Source organism: Sus scrofa, chromosome X (assembly GCF_000003025.6).
Source record: "Sus scrofa isolate TJ Tabasco breed Duroc chromosome X, Sscrofa11.1, whole genome shotgun sequence".
In the NCBI taxonomy this organism is placed as follows: domain Eukaryota; kingdom Metazoa; phylum Chordata; class Mammalia; order Artiodactyla; family Suidae; genus Sus; species Sus scrofa.
Window position 1 is genome coordinate 57,143,568 of NC_010461.5, and position 22,835 is coordinate 57,166,402.

Below are 22,835 nucleotides of genomic sequence, written 5' to 3' on the forward strand. Positions count from 1 at the left end.
TTGATGATTATCAACAGAAATTTTATTTCTCATTATTTTGGGGAACAATTGAAGGGTAGATGGAAAGAGGGAAGGAGGGATGCATGCGTGAAAGCAATGCTGTGAGGAGGAAGGGCTGGATTGGGGGAGATGAGAAACATGTACAGGGCATAGGGGCAATTCTCGAGTGGGACATATTGAATGAGGGGGCAGTTATGGGGGCACAAAATTCAAAATTAGCCACAGGGGGGCGAAGTGAACATTGGACCCAGGTTGGTTGGATAAGGGCAAGTTAGTACCATTTGAGGGTTACAGGACCCTGGGGTTCTTCTGTCAGAGTTTCAGGGCTCAGGTTTCAGGTTTCAGGGTGTAACATGGGGGAGCCCAGTAGGGGCTATGCTGACTGCAGGGGGAGCCCCCAGGCCCTTCCCCAAGAGCTCCTCCTTTTGGGGAAATCTCACTGACGTGGCAGAGCCGTTCACTGTAGTCTGGCTGCAGACTCTCGGCCAATCCCTTAGACACACCACTCCAGGCCTAAAGACAGATATCTCCAGGTCAGGGGTCAATTAGGAGCAGGAAGTAAAAGACCCAGGCTCTGTGCCAAGGGAACACGCACAACATCTGCAACCACTGTGATTACAGAAGACACACACACACACACACACACACACACACACTGCTGGGCCCCCAAGACCACTGTTTCCATCTGCCTCCACCAAGCTAGGATCAGTTCTCCCGGGTGTCTGTCTCTGTCTAGCCCCTCCCCCAACCGGTCTGCCTGACTGTTAGTGCAGGCCCCACCCCTCCCCTATGCCCTCCTACTCTGCCTGTCTAGCAGGCAGGCAGTTGGCCGTTGACGAGACCGCAGTCTGCCTATGACAACGTTCTCACCGAAAAGTTCCCATGATATTCAGTAACCAGATCCTCTAGGTTCTTGAGGGTAGGAATTCGGGGCATGGTCCTGAGGGGGCAGAAAGAGGGAGCAGGAGCACATCGGTTATTACCCTCCTCCCAGTTCTCCCATATGGAATGAAGTGATTCTGCATTCTCCATGCCTGCATCCTCCTTGCATCACCATGATCTTTTGGAGAACCCCTCTCACTCCTTACCCTCCCACCCTCTACTCCTGGAGACCCTGTAATAACCCTCCTCTACTATTTCCAGCCACCTCCACCTCACTATTCCGGGATTCCAAAAGCTCACCGTTCCAGCCAGCAATACACACACATGAGGCCGACAATCAGTCCCATGGAGCCAAGCGGGATAAGCACAGCTTCCAATGCAAACAGCAGAGGATTCTCTATGGAAAAGAGGAAGGGAAAAGAGAACTAATATTTATAATGCCCTTACTGTATGCCAGCATTTAGAGCTCCAACTTGGGGCCAGGCACTGTGCTAAACACTTCCTTAATATATACTTAATCCTCACAACTCCTGAGGGGGGCGGGGAGCAACTAGTAACGCCATTTTATGGAGGAGGAGACAGAATCAAAGAGCTGAGTGATGTGCCCAAGGTCAAGGAGGTAAGAAGTGGCAGAGGCAGATTTAGACCCTAGATTTGCCTGGTTCCAAAGCCAGTTTCACCATGCAGGCTTTCTGGACATGCTGCAGGGAAATTTTATGATACGTTCTCTCTCCCCTTTGAGTACCCCCTCAACCTCCTTCTCAATCCACGCCCCCCCCCAACTCTAACAACACACCACCAATCTAGCCCTACACAGAACACCCCTGTCTGGAGCTGAACAGTCAGAGGAGATGGGTCACCAAGTTGGGGGCTTAGGGGTAGAGCCAAAGACATCGGTGCTACAAGGGTTGGGGTACTGGTCTCATGCGTCAGTGGCACAGTGGGCCCATTTTACCCTTTGAAGTGTTGCCCCAGTGGATCGGGTGGCTCCAGTCGCTCCAACGCTGAGCGCTTCCACAGAGCGGGTTATAGCGGCTCCGAACACGGAATGTGTAGAGCTTCTGCGCATCCACACTAGGCAGAGAGAAGCTTTGTCTGTGATCCACTGATTGTTCCTTGGGGAGAAAGAGGGTGAGAGAAAGTTGGGTGTCTATAAAAGAAGGGAGAATTAAAACTGCTGCCCCTCCCACCCCAGGTCATCCTCCGGTTCTTCCCAGTTTCTCCATCCTCTCTTGACTACTCAAGCCTCATCGCTCCCCTCACTGGCTAGAATTGACTGCCTCCTCTCCAGATCCCCTTAAAGGCTCGGCTTTTGTTTACTTGTCTGTCTGCTATTGGTAAGAGTAAGGAAAATTTAATGGTGACGACAGAGAAAGGAGTCCAAGGAGGGGAGAAGGTGGGCAGAGGCACCAGGATGCAGAGAATAGGAGCTGGGAATCAAGCCTTCCTACTGGACTGATTGAATCCTTTATCCCCACTTGCTCAGCCCCAGCTGCTGTTCCCACTCACTCACAGTCCAGCTGCGGTCCCGGTCACTCCGGTATTGCACGAGGTGCTCCAAACAGTGGTCCAAGTATCGGTTGCTCCAGCTGAGTTCTAGCTGGGATTCACTCAGGGTGCGAAGGGTCAGATTCGCCGGCGCCCAGGGGATCACTGGAGATATGTGTGCGTGTGTGGTCATTCCCCTGGCCTAGACAAGTCAGGATCCTGAGGGCAGTGCTCCTGATCCCTCCTCCCGACCCCATTGGATCCCTCACTTCTTCTTTTCTGCCCAAGTACCCTTATGGTGCAAGAATACCACTCTACATACACCAATACCCCCACAATATCCCTTGACCCTCCCCATTTCCAAATTACCCAGATCCTGTAGTTTTAGCGTCTGTGGGTCCTGCCTCCTGGGTTCCCGTGGGTCCTGGAGCTGGACAACAAATGTTTGGTAGAGGCGGATCTCCTCTTTTCCAAACCAACAGCCAGAAGTGATCCCTTCAGAGAATAGATAGTGGCCACACTCCTGGACTTTATCATCATTAGAGGTCTTGTACCTAGAGAAGGATTTCAAGGAAGAATAACAGTGAGGTAAATGTGAATACCACAGATTCCACAGTCCAGCCTCAGCTCCTACGAACTGACTTATGACTTACCCCACGAGAATATAGTGGGAAGCCTGGGATGCTGGCTAACCTCTTTCTTGGTCCTCACACAATCTCTCACATCTAGCCCAGCGCCTCTTCCTCCCTCCCCTGTGCTATATCCCCTCTTCCCTTCTCATACCAGTAGTGCAGAGTTAGGTTGGTAGGCTGGAGCTCAGAGCTGCTGTTCCAAGTGCAATTCATGTACTCAACATTGAACACAAAACACTGAACCTTTGGGAGGGGTAGAGTGGAAACGTTGAGAGTCCCAGGGGGTGTAGAGAGCAGGAGGAAATCTAGGACGGGGAGAAAATGAAGTGGGGGAGGCAAAGGGAAGACATGATGGTCAGAAGAAGAAGCAGCACTAGGCAGGGAACCCTTCCCCTTGCCCTCCCCCCAGTACTCTAAAATTTTGCCCACATCCTTCTAATAGTCCAGTGGCAGGTTCCAGAATTCTATACGACCCCTTCCCACAGCCAGCCTCCCCCGGCTCACCAACCCTACCCCCAACGTCCCAGTTTCCCACCAGCTGTGATGTCTTCATTCCCACTGTGCGTGAGGACCTTCGGGTTCAGTCCCACCCCCAGCAGAGGCAGCTGCAGGAATAAGAGGGATTTGACTGGCAATGGTGGCTTCAACATGGCGCTTACTCCTTGTTTCCTGGGTGTAGACTGTGTCAGGAACCTGGGCCCCTTACCCACTACCCCTCCCCACCCACACATTTCCTTTTGTCATGACTTCCGGTGGAAAGAACCTTAGAAACCAGGGCTTTACAAGAGGGTGTGGCCAATGTATGCTATGACACAGGCTAAATCCTCTGGGAGATTAGGTGTTAATCTAATTTGTAGATGTAACCCCACCACTGTAACCGGTATTAAGCAGAGACGAAAGCTGGGTATCCAATATCGTCACAGGCTCAAAAATCCTCAGACCACCTAGATCCCAGGAAGGATGTGTTCACCACCACCACCATTCCCAACCACCTCTCTTCTAAATTATTTAATCCCATGTAGTGGAGGGTCTGAACCTCCCCCTATCCTATGCTATGCCCCTTCCTTGGCTCAATCACACTGACACCACTATCAAAGCTCTACTGTCTTGGCCAGATGAAACATACAGTCTTGGCTCCTGTGGGCACATCTATAGCTCTTTCCTCTGACCTAATCCAGACCAGAATATCCACCTTTAGCTGTTGTGGGAGCAGCGTCCCTGTTGAGACTGGTGTGGAGGTCTGACTTAGAGGTAGATTCTGCAAATAAAGGAACAATACTAGCTTTAAACTCTTCATCTTCCCCCACATCTGCTTCTCTTCCTGTGTTCCATATCTCAGTTAATGGTATCATCACCCTCTCAGTCATCCAGACTTGAAACCTCAAAGTCATCTTCAATTCCCCCGTCTCTTTCACCCTGAGAATCCAATCAGCTTTACTTGTGTTGTTTCTCCCAGCAATGTCTTCCTTTCCATGGCCACAGCCACTGTGATAAATCAATCTTTCATTCCCTCTAGTCATGATTATTACCGGAACCCACTAACTTGCCTCTCTTTCTAAAGGCCCCCTGCTCTCTAATCCATTTTTCATTCTGTTTCCAGACTTATCTTACCCCCCAAACAGAGAGCTGACTGGAGATACTATTTACAGAAAGAATTTATTTAGTAAACATTTATTGAGACTTTAATATGTGCCAGGAAAAGACAAAAAAACAAAAACAAAAACAAAAAAAGGAGTTCCTGTTGTGGCGCAGTGGTTAACGAATCCGACTAGGAACCATGAGGTTGTGGGTTCGATCCCTGCCCTTGCTCAGTGGGTTAAGGATCCGGCGTCTGCCGTGAGCTGTGGTTTAGTTCGCAGACATGGCTCAGATCCCGCGTTGCTGTGGCTCTGGCGTAGGCTGGTGGCTACAGCTCTGATTAGACCCCTAGCCTGGGAACCTCCATATGCCGCAGGAGCAGCCCTAGAAAAAGCAAAAAGACAAAAAAATATATATATATATACATATATATGTGTGTGTGTGTGTGTGTGTGTGTGTGTGTATGTATGTATGTCAGGCACTGTGCTTATATTCTATCCACCCTAATTTTCTGTGGGTTAAAATTCCTCAGGGTTACCTCCTCCAATATGTTTTTCTCTCCCCAGTCAAAATTAATTTATCTTCCCATTGTGATTCAATAACATTTTCTTACTGTTACTTTCATTGGTTATTGGCTAGCTTTATAATTTTTATCTATTGTTATTTGTTAACCTGTATTATAACCCTCTTTTCTCTAAAAGGCAATACCATCATAAAAAGAATATCAAGTCAAGGAGTTCCCGTTGTGGCTCAGGAATTAATGAACCCTGCTAGTATCTATGAGGATGCCAGTTCAATCCCTGGCCTCGCTCTCTGGGTTAAGGATCCAGCATTGCTGTGAGCTGTGGCGTAGGTTGCAGACGTGGCTCAGATCTGGTGTGGCTGTGGCTGTGGTGTAGCACAGCTGCAACTTCCATTCGATCGCCAGCCTGGGAACTTCCAGGGATGCGGCCCTTAAAAAAAAAAAAAAAAAAAAAAAAAAAAAAAAAAAAAGTCAGGAAAAGTATGATATCACTGGATTTCCCATCGTGGCACAGTGGTTAACGAATCCGACTAGGAACCATGAGGTTGCGGGTTCGATCCCTGCCCTTGCTCAGTGGGTTAACGATCCAGCGTTGCCGTGAGCTGTAGAGCAGGTCGCGGACGCGGCTCGGATCCCGCGTTGCTGTGGCTCTGGCGTAGGTCGGCGGCTACAGCTCCGATTCAACGCCTAGCCTGGGAACCTCCATATGCCGCGGGAAGCGGCCTAGAAAAGACAAAAAAAAAAAAAAAAAGTATGATATCACTCATATGTGGAACCTGAAAAATGCAACAAACTAGTGAATGTAACAAAAAAGCAGATTCACAGATACAAAGAACCAACTAGGGGTTACACTGGGAGAAGCGAGAAGGGGGAAGGACAGTTTAGGTGTAGGAGACTATAAGATACAAACTATCACGTATAAAATGAGCTAAAAAGATATATTGTATAACATGAGGAATGTAGCCAATATTTTATAATTATGAATGGAGTATAACCTTTAGAAAATACGAACCACTATACTGTGCACCCGTAACTTATGCAATATTGTACACCAAATATACTTCAATTTAAAAAAGCAGGGGGAGTTCTTAGTGGGTTATAAACCTGACATACTAGTATCCATGAGGATTCGGGTTCCATCCCGGGCCTCACTTAGTGGGTTAAGGATCCTGTTGCAGTGGCTGTGGCTGTGGCAGGCAGCTGCAGCTCGGATTTGACCCTTAGTCTGGGAACCTCCATATGCTGAAGGTGCGGCCCTACAAAAAGCAAATAAAATTAAATTAAAAAGCAGGTAAAAAAATAGAATAGCCAATGATATGATATACCACTTAAAGAAGAGTCAAGGAAAAAAACCCTAGTCTCAGCTCTGTTATTCAGTAGCTATATAAACCAACTCCCACTCCTTGAGAATCAGCTTCCTCATCTACAAAATGGAGACAATAATAATCCCTAACACATGGGGCTTTTGTGGATTAAAAGAGATAATGTCTGAAAAGCATCTGATACTTAATAGGTGCCTCTTTCTATAGAGCAAGCGTTCTTAACCTGGAGTTCCTGAATCTTCGGAGTATATATGGATGAACTTCGTGGAGGGGTGTGTGTGTAAGAATCTCCGTGGAAAGTGTCTAACGTTTTGTATATCTCTACGTGCTTTTTTTTTTTTTTTTTTTTTCTGGGAAGAAGGGCCGTAGCTTCCACCGCATTTTAAAGGGACTTTGAATCAGAAGAGGTTAAGAACCTCAGTGCTAGACCATAGGGACCTTGAGGGATTAGAGCCGACCTTTGTGTGTGTGTGGGGGGGGGGGGGGTTAATATGTGTTTCCTTATGCATACATCGTTTCTAATCTTCACAACAGTCCCTTGAAGGAAGTGTTTGTTAGTACACCCATTTTTCAGATGCGGAACCTGAGAAATGAAGAAGCAGTTTGGAAAAGGCAGAGTTCCCAACAAACGCACAGACGATCAAGCACTTATTTATTCTAGGCCGGGAACGGAGGGAGGTGCTGGGAACGCAATTCTAACCGGAGCTCGGTGCGGTGGCCGCCTCCCGCCTCGCGGGTTCGCATCCCCAGTCCAGCACAGGGTTAGCGAATGTCGCAAAGATCTTGACTGAGTGAAGTCGATCTGCGGCCGCCGGGGCAGAAAAAGCTCCCCCGGCGCCGAGCTCCGCCCCACGCCGGGTGGGCCCCGCCCCCGTTCCCCCCCCTACCCCGCGGTCGGTATTGTCCGACGGTTCCCGGCGTCCCTCGGTTTACCTCGGTAGTTTCCGGCAATGATCGAGAGTTTCTAACGTGCCCCCTTGTTGTCTCTCGGCTGCCGTCCTCGCCTCCGCTGCCCCCCTTTTCGGCTCCCTCTCCCCCTCCCCCAGCGGCCGGGCCCGGCTGGCGCCTCTGGCGCTACGGGCTGGGCAAGATGGCGGCCTTCGGGATCTTGAGCTACGAACACCGGCCCCTGAAGCGGCCGCGGCTGGGGCCTCCGGATGTGTACCCTCAAGATCCCAAACAGAAGGAGGTACGTTCAAAAATCCGGGCTCCCCAGGGGCCGGGGGCCAGCGATCGGCAGAAGAGGAAGCACTGAAAGCTTGGCGGGGGGGGGGGGGGGCGGGGCGGTTCGCCGGGAGCGAAAGTCCCGAAAGGGGGAAGAGTAAAGTGGGCTGGCGTAGGAGAGTAGGATCTGGTGGGGGTGGGGGGTGGTTCCTGGGTGCCAGCTGGGAGTGATATCGGGGCCACGCTGGAGGCGCCCCCCTCTACACACACACACCTCAGAAAGTTGTCTGAGGCAGCTGGGTGAGCAACGGCTGCTCTGCTTCCAAGCTCGCAGGGGAAGAGTGCTGTTGAGTGAGCTCTGGGGGATTGGGAATCTTAGTGACTGTGGGGGTGAGGGTGGGGTCCAAATGAATGTTAGGGCCTAGCTTTAAATAACAATCTGTTCTACTCCGAATCCTCCTCCTCCCTTCCCCCCTCCCCATGTTCCCTTCTCTTCTGCCCTCTCCCACCACCAACCTTCCCCCCCCCCCCCGTGGCGGGGGCTAACATGTCGTTTTCCCGCTTTAGGATGAACTGACAGCCTTGAATGTAAAACAAGGTTTCAATAACCAGCCCGCTGTCTCTGGGGATGAACATGGCAGTGCCAAGAACGTCAACTTCAATCCTGCCAAGGTGAGACAACCCTGCCAAGCTGAAGGAAAAGGCTGGAAGAATTTGAGAAGGCGCAAAGGCCCTGGGTTGGGAAGACTTAAAGGGACCACCTAAATGGCTGAGTTTTCCTTCATAACCTCATGCTACCACATTGGCATTTGCCTATCAAAGGCACAACCACCTCTCTACCCCTTCTTCCCACCCTGAGGTGTAGTTTTCTTCCCTCAGATCAGTTCCAACTTCAGCAGCATTATTGCAGAGAAGTTACGTTGTAACACCCTCCCTGACACTGGTCGCAGGAAGCCCCAAGTGAACCAGAAGGACAACTTCTGGCTGGTGACTGCACGATCCCAGAGTGCCATTAACACCTGGTTCACTGACCTGGCTGGCACCAAGCCACTCACACAACTAGCCAAAAAGGTGAGATACCATTTCTTGTTCTTCAAGCCAGGGAGTGGAGTGTGGGTACCAAGCACCCTCCGATTCCCAGATTAAGCTACATGAATGCCAGCTCATGGGGGTAATGGAGGTCTCACTATTTGTGATGTCCGTCCAGGTCCCCATTTTCAGTAAGAAGGAAGAAGTGTTTGGGTACTTAGCCAAATACACAGTGCCTGTGATGCGGGCAGCCTGGCTCATTAAGATGACCTGTGCCTACTATGCAGCAATCTCGGAGAACAAGGTTAAGAAGAGAAATGTCGTTGACCCCTTCACGGGTGAGTAAGTCCTCTAACACCAGGGGTCCCACCACTGATCACTTCAAGCAGTGGTAGAGAGACCCTTGAGATTATTCTCCTTCCTCATCTATATTCCTTGCTTCTGCTTGTATCTTGCATTCACTCCATTAGTAAACATCGAGTATCTTGAGTACCTTCTCCGTGCATGTACTGGGCTATAAAGATAACCACTACTTAATCCCTGCCTTTAGGATGCTTAGAGTCTAGTAGGGATGCCAAGGCATATGTACAGATCCCGTGATTAAATATAGAACATAATGTCAAAAGTGGAGGCAAGGAGTTCCCTAGTGGTGCAGCAGGTTAAGGATCCAGCATTGTCACTGCCATGGCACAGGTTCCATCCCTGGCCGGGAAACGTCTGCATGCTGCGAGCACAGCCAAAATTTTTAAAAATATGTAAATTAATTAATAAATAAAAATATGTAAGTTAATAAAATAAACATAAAAAATGGAGGCAGAAGGTTTCTTTGAGACTCAGTGAACAGAAAGATTACTTTCTTTTGGAGACACCTGGAAAGGCTTTAGGAAGGTGGCATTTGACTAGAGCCTAAGGGGCTGAATAGGATTTAGAAGTATGGTGACTGTGGACGGGAGCAGGGGACAAGATGTTCTAAGCAGAGGGACAGTATAAAATAGCCGTTTTCCCATCTTTCCCCTAGAGTGGACTCAGATCATCACCAAGTACTTATGGGAGCAGCTGCAAAAGATGGCTGAATACTACCGGCCAGGGCCTGCCGGAAGTGGGGGCTGTGGTCCCACTGTAGGGCCCTTGCCCCATGATGTAGAGGTGGCGATCTGGCAGTGGGACTACAACGAGAAGCTGGCCATGTTCATGTTTCAGGTAGGAAGGAGAGCTTGTTATAGGGCGTGGGATTGAGCCTGATCTCACACTCTGCCAGCATAGAACAGAATCGGCCTGCCACCTTGCCCCACTTGTGTGGTTCTCTTCATCCTTTCATTTACTTTCTCTGCCTCATCTTGAATAGTCCCTAGGCAAAGCTAATCCTCTTCCCACCCCTGGTGCCCACAGGACGGAATGCTGGACAGACATGAGTTCCTGACCTGGGTACTTGAGTGCTTTGAGAAAATCCGCCCTGGAGAGGATGAATTGCTTAAACTGCTGCTGCCCCTGCTGCTTCGAGTAAGGCCTAGGATTTGGCCAGGGGGTAGGGGTGGGGGAGCATCTAGGGAGGATGTGAGGAGGAGTAAGACGTGAGAGCAGTGTCTCTTGGAAAGAACTGGGGGGTTTTGATCGTCATGTCTTCACAGTACTCCGGGGAATTTGTTCAGTCTGCATACCTCTCCCGCCGCCTTGCCTACTTCTGTACCCGGAGACTGGCCCTGCAGCTGGATGGTGTGAGCAGTCACTCGTCTCATGTGATGTCTGCTCAGTCAACAAGCACACTACCCACCACCCCTGCTCCTCAGCCCCCAACTAGCAGCACACCCTCTACACCCTTTAGTGACCTGCTTATGTGTCCTCAGCACCGACCCCTGGTTTTTGGCCTCAGCTGTATCCTTCAGGTAGGTACTCGGTGGGCCTATGGAAGTATTAAGAGACCTCTTGAGAAGAATTAGGTGCCTGTCCTGGAAAATAGGGGGATTCTAAATTGGAGGTGAGAGTAGGCACTGAGTACTTGCTTGGAAATTGTTGGCTGCTCATTCATGGGGCGATAGTTCCTTTTCAGGTAGTTCCCTTCCAGGTCTACATAGTAGGCCCAAAGCCTTTGGAGGAGAGTGGATGAGGGGAGGGGCTCAGAGATGGAGTGATGCCACCCTAGGGACTCAGAATAACTTTGGATTGGAAATCGAAGCATTGGGTCTTATGATGGGCTTCTGGAAAGGTAGCCATGGTAACCGAGTTTGACTTAGCTGTTCCTGTCTGGCAGACCATCCTCCTGTGTTGTCCTAGTGCCCTGGTTTGGCACTACTCGCTGACTGATAGCCGAATCAAGACTGGCTCACCACTCGATCACCTGCCTATTGCCCCCTCCAACCTGCCCATGCCAGAGGGCAACAGTGCCTTCACTCAGCAGGTAAGTTGGACCAGTAGCCTGCTTACCGCAGGTTTGGATATAGAGGCTGAAGTTACTCTTTCAGAACTAGTGACTTGGAGCCTACTACTATGCTTTTAGCCTGGAGCCCTAGCCTTTTTGTATGCTTTGCTCCATCCTTAAAACCTTCCTTTTGGCAGGTCCGTGCAAAGTTGCGGGAGATCGAGCAGCAGATCAAGGAGCGAGGACAGGCCGTTGAGGTTCGCTGGTCTTTTGATAAGTGCCAGGAAGCTACTGCAGGTGGGTGCCAGAGGACAGGCAGTAAGAAGGGTGTTTGAGGAAAGGGTGGGGATGGTAATGACATATAGATCTGAGAGTCAGAGTAAGCCTCTGGTTAAGTCCCCTTTACCGCTTTTCCTCTTTAGGCTTCACCATTGGACGGGTGCTCCATACTTTGGAAGTGCTGGACAGCCATAGTTTTGAGCGCTCTGACTTCAGCAACTCTCTTGACTCCCTCTGTAACCGAATTTTTGGATTGGGGCCCAGCAAGGATGGACACGAGGTAATAAGCAAGACGGGGAAGAGGAGGGAAAAACAGCAAGAGCACCAGTACATTTGACGGGAAGGAGGGGTGAGGCACTAAAACTAGAGGATGTCTGAAGAGACAGATGGTCTTACTGGGCCTAGAATGTTTTAAGATGGGGCCCAATCGCTGGGAAATTGGAACTCAGTTTTTTGTCCCCAACTCTGCCTTACTCACCTCCGTCTTCCTTTGGTCTCCAGATCTCCTCAGATGATGATGCTGTGGTATCATTACTGTGTGAATGGGCTGTCAGCTGCAAGCGTTCTGGTCGGCATCGCGCTATGGTGGTAGCCAAGCTGCTGGAGAAGAGACAGGCAGAGATCGAGGCTGAGGTTAGGGGGCCCGGCAGGGAGTGGCAGCTGGGCCTGGAGCCAGATTGAGCTGATAGTGGGACCAATGTTGAAGGTGTGAGAGTAAGAAGTGGTTAGAGAACGTACAGGGAAAGTGGAGGACATGAGGCAAAAATAGAAATGAGTGGATCAGTGTCAGAGTTAGAGAAGTGATCAAGGCTGCAGTTGGAGGCGCTAAAGAAAATAGGAGTCAAGGAGTTCTCATCGTGGCTCAGTGCTAAGGCACCCGACTCGTGTCCATGAGGACTTGGGTTCCATCCCTGGCCTCACTCAGTGGGTTAAGAATCTGGCGTTGCCGTGAGCTGTGGTGTGGGTCACAGACACGGCTTGGATCCTGCGTTGCTGTGGCTGTGGTGTGGGCTGGCGGCTACAGCTCCGATTAGATGCCTAGCCTGGAAACCTCCATATGCCACAGGTGTAGCCCTAAAAAGACTAAAAACAAAGAAAGAAAAGAAAATGGGAGTCAACAGGGGGACGTGGAGATAGGCAGTTGTTCAAGGATTGTACGTGGATGAGTGAAGAAACAGATAAAACCCAGCCCTATGGTTTGTCCTCTCATTTTATAGCGTTGTGGAGAATCAGAAGCCGCAGATGAGAAGGGTTCCATTGCCTCTGGCTCCCTTTCTGCACCCAGTGCTCCCATTTTCCAGGATGTCCTCCTGCAGTTTCTGGACACACAGGCTCCCATGCTGAGTATGGACCCCTGCTACTTTCTGGTTACCTCTGCCTAGACTCCCTTACCCACCCCTGTCATCAGAAAGCATAATGAAAGGCCTTCTGAGATATAATCTTAGCTTGAGCTCTATGCAGAATGTCTTTGGACATAATTCTAGTCTTTGATCATCTTACAGTTTAACAGAGTAGAGAAATAAAGAGTAGAATAAAAACAAGTGCTTAGGATCGGAGCGTTTTCATGTATAAATAGCAGAAATGCTGTGTTCCTTTATTAGATGGGGGGGCAGGAGGTAGGATAACCAAGCATACTTTGTCCCTCAACAGTTTGGGGGGCGTTGGGGGGTTTTGAGTCATTCCTATTCCTGCCTATTTCAGGTACCCTAGGAGCATCTTACCTTAGATGTGTCCCTCTCGCTTTCTGCCCATGTCTTCCATGCTCCCTTACTCATCTTTTCTCATTCCCTCCCTCCAGCGGACCCCCGAAGTGAGAGTGAGCGGGTGGAATTCTTTAACTTGGTACTGCTCTTCTGTGAACTGATTCGACACGATGTTTTCTCCCACAACATGTACACTTGCACCCTCATCTCCCGAGGGGACCTTGCCTTTGGAGCCCCTGGTCCCCGGCCTCCCTCTCCCTTTGATGACCCTGCTGATGACCCTGAGCGCAAGGAGGCTGAGGGCAGCAGCAGCAGCAAGCTGGAGGTGAGCTGGCTTTTCCTCACCCTAGATTGTTTCTTCCTGTACAGTCCCCTCTTCCTGGCTCCTGAAGTAATCTGAGGATCCTTTACCCAGTGATGAGGGTAGGATTTGCTTAGCGCTTCATAGTTTATTTACCAAGCACTCTCACATCATTTTATTATTATTATTATTATTATTTGATCCTCACAACTGCCTCGTTGAGGTATTGTTATCATTTTTTTGTCTTTTTTTTTTTTAGGGCCACACCCAAAGCATACGGAGGTTCCCAGGCTAGGGGTCAAATCAGAGCTACAGCTGCTGGCCTAGGCCACAGCCACAGCACCACGGGATCCAAGCTGCGTCTGTGACCTACACCACAGCTCATGGCAACACTGGATCCTTAACCCACCAAGCAAGGCCAGGGATCGAACCTGCATCCTTATGGATACTAGCTGGGTTTGTTACTGCTGAGCTACAACGGGAACTCCTGTTATTCTCATTTTAAAGCTGAATGAGTAAATCAACTGTAATGGAAAAAATAAAAATCATAAAATAAAAAAAGTAAAATAACGCTAAATGAAACCAAGGCCTATGGGGGCTAAGTGATCAGTCAAGGCTTGGATGTGGATCTTGTGCTCTTCCCAGTATGGTGTCCTGTCTCCAACTTCTGAGTCGACTTTTCTGGATGGTGGGGAGCAGCTCCTTGGGGCTAATGCGACTCTGCTTCTGTTCTCTGCCCTCAGGATCCAGGGCTCTCAGAGTCTATGGATATCGACCATAACTCCAGTGTGATCTTTGAGGACATGGAGAAGCCTGATTTCTCAGTAAGTTATATCCTGGTGTGGAAGAATCCAGCTCCCAGACACCTCCCACTGTGCCACTTTGGGGAGTTTCTTTATGCCCCCTCTTCCGTTTTGTCTTCCTCTAACCGTTCTGCCCTTTCGCCTTTCTCGTAGTTGTTCTCCCCTACTATGCCCTGTGAGGGGAAGGGCAGTCCGTCCCCTGAGAAACCAGATGTTGAGAAGGAGGTGAAGCCCCCACCCAAGGAGAAGCTAGAAGGGACCCTTGGGGTTCTTTATGACCAGCCACGGCATGTGCAATATGCCACGCACTTTCCCATCCCCCAGGTACCGTTCCCCACCACTTTGTGACCCTCTGTTCTGAGCCCAGGTTTCTGTCCAAGGACTGTGCCATGGGGTTGGAGCTGTTCTTGAGGGTGTGGTATGCTGGGCAGGGCTTGAGCACTGGGATGCTGAGGGGCGTGGAGCATGCTTTTTAAGAGGAGGGAGAGCAGTTCGTGCCGGAGTCTGATGGTGCCGCTGGGATGCAGGAGGAGTCATGCAGCCATGAGTGCAACCAGCGGTTGGTCGTACTGTTTGGGGTGGGAAAGCAGCGAGATGATGCCCGCCATGCCATCAAGAAAATTACCAAGGATATCCTGAAAGTTCTGAACCGCAAGGGGACAGCGGAAACTGGTGGGTTTGAGGTGCCTTAAACAGATCTCCCCCAAAGAGTGCCCTAGTCAGTCTCCCCTTCCCCAGCATAGGGAACTCCCAGTCATGTCCCGATGTCCTGTCTCTTGGAGTCTCCTGAGAGCTCTAGTCCTTTTGAAACTTCCCCCCTCATTCCCCCCCTCTGCAGACCAGCTTGCTCCTATTGTGCCTCTGAATCCTGGAGACCTGACATTCTTAGGTACCTCACAGTAAGCCCCATACTGCCCGCCCTCCCTCTCCCTTCCCTCCCTCAACCTAGCACCTCCCTGTACGTATTCCTCTAAGGTCCACATAGTCTGTGGTCCTCCAAACCTGTGCTTCACTGTCCCCTTCCCTTCAGCCCTCCCCCACCCCTTCCTTGAGCCTCCCTTCACCTCTTCCCTCTTCCTTCCTTCCCTCTCTCCCACCCTCCCGTCCTTCCCCTTTCCCTCCCCACCCATAGCCTTCTCTCCGTACCCCCCTCCCCACTCCCAGTCACCTAGTTACATCCCCTGTCCTGACTGGTCCTCTTCAACTGTCCCCTCAGGTGGGGAGGATGGGCAGAAGCGGCGACGCAACCGGCCTGAAGCCTTCCCCACTGCCGAGGATATCTTTGCTAAGTTCCAGCACCTTTCGCATTATGATCAACACCAGGTCACAGCTCAGGTGGGCCTAAGTCCAGTCCCCTCCCCATGTTCTGGCATCCTGTCCCGTCTTCCTTTCCTTCTGATCTTTTTTTCCACCCCCAAGCAGACTAAGCCTCCCGGTCGCATCCCTGTCTACTAGCATCCTTTTCCTGCTTCCCTGGTTCTTCCCACTTGGCTCCACTCCCATCTCACTCCCACTGCCCTTAGGTCTCCCGGAATGTTCTGGAGCAGATCACAAGCTTTGCCCTTGGCATGTCGTACCACTTGCCTCTGGTGCAGCATGTGCAGTTCATCTTCGACCTCATGGAATATTCACTCAGCATCAGTGGCCTCATCGACTTTGCCATTCAGGTGGGGAAGTTGGGGGGATGGGGGCGGAGGAAGGAGTTTGTGCTGTACAGGGTCAGAGGAACAAGAGCAGAGGCTCAAGCCAGTGTCCCAGGCGATTTGGAGGGACTGGAAGACTAGCATGGGGGGAGTGGCCCATGGCCCCTGAGATAAGCCAGCAGGAATAGAGACTCAAGTGCTCCCTGGGGAGGCCCGAGAGACAGATTAGAGCACTGGGCACAGATTGTCCTCCCACTGTGGAGTTCAGAGGATTGCATCCTGGGGACTGGTTAGGTTATTGCTGTGGGAGTTCCTCTTGTGGTTCAGCAGAAGTGACTCTGACCAGCATCCATGAGGACGCAGGTTCGATCCCTGGCTTCGCTCAGTGGGTTAAGGATCTGGCGTTTCCATGAGCTGTGGTGTAGATCGCAGATGCGGCTCAGATCTGGCATTGCTGTGGCTGTGGTGTAGGCCGGCAGCTGTAGCTCCGACTCGACCCCTAGCCTGGGAACCTCCATACGCCACGGGTGCAGCCCTATTAAAAAAAAAAAAAAAAAAAAAAAAAAAGGACTTCCCGTTGTGGCTCAGTGGTTAACGAATCCAACTAGGAACCATGAGGACACGGGTTCGGTCCCTGGCCTTGCTCAGTGGGTTAAGGATCCAGCGTTGCCATGAGCTGTGGCATAGGTTGCAGACGTGGCTCGGATCCCGCATTGCTGTGGCTCTGGTTAGGCCGGTGGCTACAGCTCCGATTAGACCCCTAGCCTGGAAACCTCCGTATGCCGCGGGAGTGGCCCTAGAAAAGGCAAATAGACAAAAAAAAAAAAAAAAAGATATTTTAGCTTGTGTCACTAATAAAGGACGGTGACATATGCTCCAGGGCCCTTCCATGCTGAGGCAGCTCCAGTAGTAAGGGGCTCCAGTTTTCTCACAGAAAGGGGGGTTATGTATAATACCCAAGGCCTTTTCTCATCCCTCAACCCCTACTCTCTCTGCTAGCTACTGAATGAACTGAGTGTAGTTGAGGCCGAGTTGCTCCTCAAATCCTCGGATCTGGTGGGCAGCTACACCACCAGCCTGTGCCTATGCATCGTGGCTGTCCTGCGGCACTATCACGCCTGCCTCATCCTCAACCAGGACCAGATGGCTCAGGTCTTTGAGGGGTAAGCAGGGCTTCCAAATAACCAAAACCCTCAGGGCCCTGGTGAAGGCCAGTGGAAGTGGCCTGCGAAGAACGTGTGGGGCTGGCTCTCACTATAAGGAAGTGCGTGCCATTCAGGCGGGGAGGGGAGAGTATTGCCAAGGGACAGGAATCTTGGCATCCCGGCCCCCATTGCTCCGGGTGCACTTCCTGACCTTGCCCCCTCGCAACAGGCTGTGTGGCGTCGTCAAGCATGGGATGAACCGGTCTGATGGCTCCTCCGCAGAACGCTGTATCCTTGCTTATCTCTATGATCTGTACACCTCCTGTAGCCATTTAAAGAGCAAATTTGGGGAGCTCTTCAGGTAAGAGAGGTGGAAGGTAAGGGGTAGAGAGTGGGATCTCATCCCATCTCCTTCCCGTTACTGCCCAACTCAGGAGCAGAGCACAGCCCAGGACCCTGCTGTCTCTGCAGAGTCTTTGGGGGACTGTGTCGTCTGCGTGTTCTTGCTTCCTGAGAGCAGGCCTCTTTCCTCATCAGCCTTTCCTCCAGCCTGTGTCTGTGGGGCCTACGCTCCTCCCTGCCCCGACTCCCCACCACCACCACCTCCAGAGGCCCCTGGGCCTTATTCTCACTGGGTTCCTTTCCTGCCCAGTCCGTCTGCTTTGTCCCATATCCCTTTTTCTGGCCCTAAGGCGCCTGGTCCCTCACTTTCTCCTTTTATTTTTCTTTTCTCCCCTTCCCTGACCAACCGTCTAGCTCACCAGCCCTTCCTCAACCCTGCTCTCTCCTTTCCCCCACCCCTGCAGCGATTTCTGCTCCAAAGTGAAGAACACCATCTACTGCAATGTGGAGCCGTCAGAATCTAACATGCGCTGGGCACCCGAGTTCATGATAGACACCCTGGAGAACCCTGCCGCTCACACCTTCACCTACACGGGGCTAGGCAAGAGTCTTAGTGAGAACCCTGCTAACCGCTACAGCTTTGTCTGCAATGCCCTTATGCACGTCTGTGTGGGGCACCATGATCCCGATAGGTATGGGGCGTACGGAGTGACAACTTGGGCACCACGCTCCCGCCTGATATTGGGAGGGATGAGATGTCCGGGAGGTACCGCAACCTTGGTTTTGGCTAGGGTGGAGATGCAAAGTTAATGAGTCTGAGGTTTTGCCAGAACAAGGTCTTTCCTGAGGGCATTTGTACTTTTCCCCAGGGTGAATGACATCGCAATCCTGTGTGCAGAGTTGACCGGCTATTGCAAGTCTCTGAGTGCAGAGTGGCTGGGAGTGCTTAAGGCCTTGTGCTGTTCCTCTAACAATGGCACTTGTGGTTTCAACGATCTCCTCTGCAATGTAGATGTGAGACTGGGGGTGGGGGCACACTGGGGCACCGGGCAGAGGGCTGCTCCCAGTAGTCAAGTGAGCGGAGGGACAGTTTTTGCAGAGTGGAGGCCAAGCGCTCTGAGTAGGCACCCTCCCTCCACGCTGAGTCCTGGTGTCTTTTTCCTTACAGGTCAGTGACCTGTCTTTTCATGACTCCCTGGCTACTTTTGTTGCCATCCTCATCGCTCGGCAGTGTTTGCTCCTGGAGGACCTGATTCGCTGTGCAGCCATCCCTTCGCTCCTTAATGCTGGTGAACTCCCAATCCGTAACCCTAGAATTTCTAGACCCCAAATCTCAACACACATTTGATGGCAGCACTCTGGCTGTTCCCTGGTGGCCCCAGAGGCCAGTCCTGTGGTGTGCCTCAGGCTGGGAGGGGCCTCTTTCTAACCCTGCCTTTGCAGCTCTGATCTTTCCGGTTCCTGACCCTTCTTCGAGGTGCTCCCTTATACCGCAGGACAGATCACTGCCCCACCTCTCCTCCAACGTTTTCTTGTTTTCCCTCCTCCCGCCTGCCCTTTTAGCCCCTTACCACCCCCCTTTTAGCCCCTCACCACCCCCAGACCCATGTACAGGGCATCTTCATCCTTTCCCTTCTGTTTTGTCTTCCTCTCTGTAGCTTGCAGTGAACAGGACTCTGAGCCCGGGGCCCGGCTTACCTGCCGCATCCTCCTCCACCTTTTCAAGACACCTCAACTCAATCCTTGCCAGTCAGACGGAAGTAAGTGACCCCGATCCAAGCCGGCCAGCCGTGGAAAGTGTGGCCACCCCACCCCCACTGTTTCTACTTTTGCTGCCCCTGACTTGGGCTCCCTCCCGCAGACAAGCCTACTGTAGGAATACGCTCCTCCTGTGACCGCCACCTGCTGGCTGCCTCCCAGAACCGCATCGTGGATGGAGCTGTGTTTGCTGTTCTCAAGGCTGTGTTTGTACTTGGTATGGGGGTAGGAAGGGAGTGGTGCCAGAAGTGTGTATAGGGTGGAGCGCTAGCTAAACTACAAAGGACAGTCTTTCTCTCTCCTGAAGGTGGTCTCTCTGACCTTTTGGGAGGAGAGGAGGGAGAGAAGTATATTTCTGTCCCATAGGGAAGGACTTGGGGAGTTGCTGCCTCTGTGGGTCCGGGATGGGTCTCCACACAGCATTCGGATCTCACTCTGCCCTCCCTATCTCCTGCCCATGAACCACAGGGGATGCGGAACTGAAGGGTTCAGGCTTCACTGTGACAGGAGGAACAGAAGAACTTCCAGAGGAGGAGGGAGGAGGTGGCAGTGGCGGTCGGAGGCAGGGTGGCCGCAACATCTCTGTGGAGACAGCCAGTCTGGATGTCTATGCCAAGTACGTGCTACGCAGCATCTGCCAGCAGGTCAGTCTCACCTTCCCCCCACACCTCCTAAATGCCACTATATAACATAGTCCTGTTTTCAGCCGTGATCATGCCCCCTCCTTACATACATCATGTCCCTCACCAACCCCCAGTCCATCCCCCTTATTCCTAAGCCTGTCACTGGTTGCCCAGGCGCCCTGATTCTCGGCTTCCTCAGGAATGGGTAGGAGAGCGTTGCCTTAAATCGCTGTGTGAGGACAGCAACGACCTGCAAGACCCGGTGTTGAGCAGCGCCCAGGCCCAGCGCCTCATGCAGCTCATCTGCTACCCACATCGACTGCTGGACAACGAGGATGGGGAGAACCCCCAGCGGCAACGCATTAAGCGTATTCTCCAGGTAGGCCAAGGTGATGGGGGTCTTGGGGGAAACATTGGGGCCTGAGCCTGGGGTGCAACGATGGGAACCTTGGGGAAAACAAGGGGGGCAGTTGAGTAGGAGGACAAACGAGGATGTGGGCAAAAGGTGATGAGAGAAACATCTCTAGCGTGGGTTTTGAAGTCAAGCTGGTATGGTCTGGACTCGAGAGCTAACTGTTGGCTGAGGGCATAACTGTCTGGAGTCAGACTCTAGCTTATGAGTGGGAGGCAGAGCATCCAGGAGGCCTAGTTTTTGGCCTTGTATATTTGGCGTGCTGGGCATGGCCCAGTAACAAACAGTGATCCAACCCAAGAGCTGCTATTTATCAGGTGGCTGCTTCATGCTGGGTACCATGCTCAGCACTTTACGCACGTAGATTTTCTCGACTCTTTACAACCCTGCAGAGTAAGTATGAGTATCCCTGTTTGACCAGCGAGGAAACTGAGGCTTGAAGAGGTTGAGTAACTTGCCCAAAGTTCAGTAACTCCCTTGGTTAGGAAGTTTAGGGTCAGTGTACAAGCCCAGATTGCCTACGCCTCGTCTCGCTGCTACAGACGTTCATGTGATTGGAGGTGGAAAGTTGAAGACATTGAGGAAAAGCTAAAGGAATGAGGCCTTTTCAGCCCAGAGGAGATAATGCCAAAGAGAGATTAGCTAAGACTAGCCTTCAGGTCTATAAAGCACTTTGAGCAGCTGGTTGAGAACAGGAGTGGCAGGCTTCAACTTCAACATCAAAGATTTAGGTTAAGCATTAAGCAGAACTTCCTGATGCTAAGGAATGTGAGGCTGTGGAACAGGAAACTGGGGGAAGATGTGAAATCTTTCCAGAACCGCTTTTAAACTGGGAGAGATTTTTCAGCCATTTTGGGTTACTTAGGTATGATCGTTCCTAATGAGGGGACATAGAACTCCCTTTCAGACCTCTGGCCCTTTGTGGTTCAGGGTTGTGAGAGATCAGGAGTTGGCCTCGGGGTGCCGAATGACTGGGGTGACACGATGATGACTAGCCTGTGGGTGGGGTCTCTGTCACAGAACTTGGACCAGTGGACCATGCGCCAGTCTTCCTTGGAGCTGCAGCTCATGATCAAGCAGACACCTAACAATGTGAGTATGGGCCTGGGCCCTCTTTTTTCCCAGCCCTCCAGCCACACATATCAGGGAGGTGGGCCACCGTGGAAGAACGTAGGTGCCACCTTTGGGTTCTGGAGATACGACAGGATGGGAAGTTGGCAGGCGTGTGGAGCGGATGGATGATAAGGGAAGTGGATTGGGAAGGTTGGGGCTCTGAGCCATGGGGAGGGTTAGCAGCAGCAGCGGCGGTGGTGGTAGAGGCTGCTTCTACAGCCACAGTTGTCAGGGGGTATATAAAGGAGAAGTTGGGGGCGTTGGAGAAACATGAGGTGCTAGAGGGCACGACTCCCAGCAGAGATGTATCCCTGCCCTCCCGTCAGCCTCCACAGGCGCCTTCCTGCATCCTCATCTCCCAGCCCTCCTACCAGCTCTTTTCCTTCAGCCGCAGTTACCTTTTTAGCACCCCTGTGCCTCTCATCCTCCCCAGGAGATGAACTCCCTCTTAGAGAACATCGCCAAGGCCACCATCGAGGTTTTCCAGCAGTCAGCAGAGACAGGGTCATCTTCTGGAAACACTGCAAGCAACATGCCCAGCAGCAGCAAGACCAAGCCTGTGCTCAGGTTGGGTAGAAACGTGTTAGGACCTATCCCCTTCCGAGTTTTCTCTTCTGGTAGTGTAAGTGAGTTTAGCCACCTGGAGATTCCAGGCATGTCCATCCAGAAAGGAGAGGGTGGATTGGCCCAACCTTGCCTGGCTCTTCTGTAACCTTGTGCACACTGTCTCTCCAGCTCCCTAGAGCGTTCTGGTGTATGGCTGGTGGCTCCCCTCATTGCCAAACTGCCCACCTCAGTCCAGGGCCATGTGTTAAAGGCTGCTGGGGAAGAATTGGAGAAGGGCCAGCACCTGGGTTCCTCTTCCCGCAAAGAACGCGACCGACAAAAGCAGAAGAGGTAAAGCGGTTGTTGGGCGGGGGTGGGGCAGTGGTACCGGGACTGAGAGGGTAGAAAGGAGGGGAGGCAGGCCCAGAAAAGAAGAAAAGTTGGGGCAAGGGGGATGAGCATTAGGATCATAGCAAAAAAAGACGATCAGAGCGTAAGAGTGGGCGTGGTTGAGCAAGAGGTTAGATCTTAAGAGGGTAGAATCTGGGGCTTGGAGGAATGAGGTTGGACGGACATTGCCTGATCTCCAACCCAGGGTCCTGTCTTGTCTTTCTCTCCCATCTCTAGCATGTCTCTATTGAGCCAGCAGCCCTTCTTATCCCTGGTGCTGACATGTCTGAAGGGGCAGGATGAGCAGCGTGAGGGACTCCTCACTTCCCTCTACAGCCAGGTGCGCCAGGTACAGGCCTCTGGGCCCTGGAGCCGGGCAGGGGGGGCAGAGAAGGCTGCAGCCAAGAGGCCACTTACATACTCTGAATCTCCAGTATTTTCTGACAAGAACACCCTGGGTGCCTTGGCATGGAAATGAGGAGATCCCTGAGCTATGTGTTGTCCTTATTTCTGTCTTAGATTGTGAACAATTGGCGAGATGACCAGTACTTAGACGATTGCAAGCCAAAGCAGCTAATGCACGAGGCACTGAAACTGCGGCTCAACCTGGTGAGAGAGGGAGCTGGGGAGAAGAAGGAAAGGGGTGGGGCTAGGACTGCAGACAAAGAAGCCCCAGCCTGGGGAGGCAAGGGTGAGGCTGGAGGGCCCAGGCTCTTCTTCTGGGTCTTTCTGTATTAACCCAGCTCTCCTAAGGACGCAGGACCTGAAGGTGGTTAAGGACACTGTCTCCTTGCAGGGACCCT

General features: G+C 51.7%; 2 protein-coding genes across 4 annotated transcripts in view; one reads left to right on the forward strand and one right to left on the reverse strand.

The window, feature by feature from the left end:
- Positions 1-7,675, reverse strand: IL2RG (interleukin 2 receptor subunit gamma). 3 transcript variants are annotated; one of them, XM_021079497.1, is made up of 9 exons: positions 7,359-7,675; positions 3,538-3,607; positions 3,154-3,307; positions 2,740-2,924; positions 2,396-2,535; positions 1,838-1,997; positions 1,183-1,279; positions 871-940; positions 1-513 (listed from the first exon to the last, which is right to left on the reverse strand). In XM_021079497.1, exons 3-9 carry the CDS (start codon positions 3,213-3,215, stop codon positions 328-330), a joined length of 900 nt encoding a protein of 299 aa, XP_020935156.1. In that variant the 5' UTR covers positions 3,216-3,307; positions 3,538-3,607; positions 7,359-7,675; the 3' UTR covers positions 1-327.
- MED12 (mediator complex subunit 12) overlaps positions 7,317-22,835 on the forward strand; it is a 23,484-nt gene continuing 7,965 nt past the window's right edge. Inside the window, exons 1-33 of the mRNA XM_001927848.6 lie at positions 7,317-7,614; positions 8,157-8,261; positions 8,469-8,660; positions 8,797-8,956; positions 9,637-9,818; positions 10,008-10,118; positions 10,247-10,501; positions 10,867-11,013; positions 11,172-11,271; positions 11,397-11,533; positions 11,755-11,886; positions 12,471-12,597; positions 13,052-13,281; positions 14,001-14,081; positions 14,214-14,384; positions 14,588-14,732; positions 14,899-14,949; positions 15,277-15,395; positions 15,584-15,727; positions 16,703-16,866; positions 17,078-17,209; positions 17,655-17,882; positions 18,060-18,204; positions 18,359-18,479; positions 18,849-18,950; positions 19,052-19,165; positions 19,417-19,592; positions 19,771-19,950; positions 21,004-21,075; positions 21,530-21,663; positions 21,832-21,993; positions 22,270-22,381; positions 22,552-22,641. Of these exons, the coding sequence (XP_001927883.2) occupies positions 7,516-7,614; positions 8,157-8,261; positions 8,469-8,660; positions 8,797-8,956; positions 9,637-9,818; positions 10,008-10,118; positions 10,247-10,501; positions 10,867-11,013; positions 11,172-11,271; positions 11,397-11,533; positions 11,755-11,886; positions 12,471-12,597; positions 13,052-13,281; positions 14,001-14,081; positions 14,214-14,384; positions 14,588-14,732; positions 14,899-14,949; positions 15,277-15,395; positions 15,584-15,727; positions 16,703-16,866; positions 17,078-17,209; positions 17,655-17,882; positions 18,060-18,204; positions 18,359-18,479; positions 18,849-18,950; positions 19,052-19,165; positions 19,417-19,592; positions 19,771-19,950; positions 21,004-21,075; positions 21,530-21,663; positions 21,832-21,993; positions 22,270-22,381; positions 22,552-22,641 (4,620 nt within the window). The 5' untranslated portion in view covers positions 7,317-7,515. The remainder of the gene's footprint in view (positions 7,615-8,156; positions 8,262-8,468; positions 8,661-8,796; positions 8,957-9,636; positions 9,819-10,007; positions 10,119-10,246; positions 10,502-10,866; positions 11,014-11,171; positions 11,272-11,396; positions 11,534-11,754; positions 11,887-12,470; positions 12,598-13,051; positions 13,282-14,000; positions 14,082-14,213; positions 14,385-14,587; positions 14,733-14,898; positions 14,950-15,276; positions 15,396-15,583; positions 15,728-16,702; positions 16,867-17,077; positions 17,210-17,654; positions 17,883-18,059; positions 18,205-18,358; positions 18,480-18,848; positions 18,951-19,051; positions 19,166-19,416; positions 19,593-19,770; positions 19,951-21,003; positions 21,076-21,529; positions 21,664-21,831; positions 21,994-22,269; positions 22,382-22,551; positions 22,642-22,835) is intronic.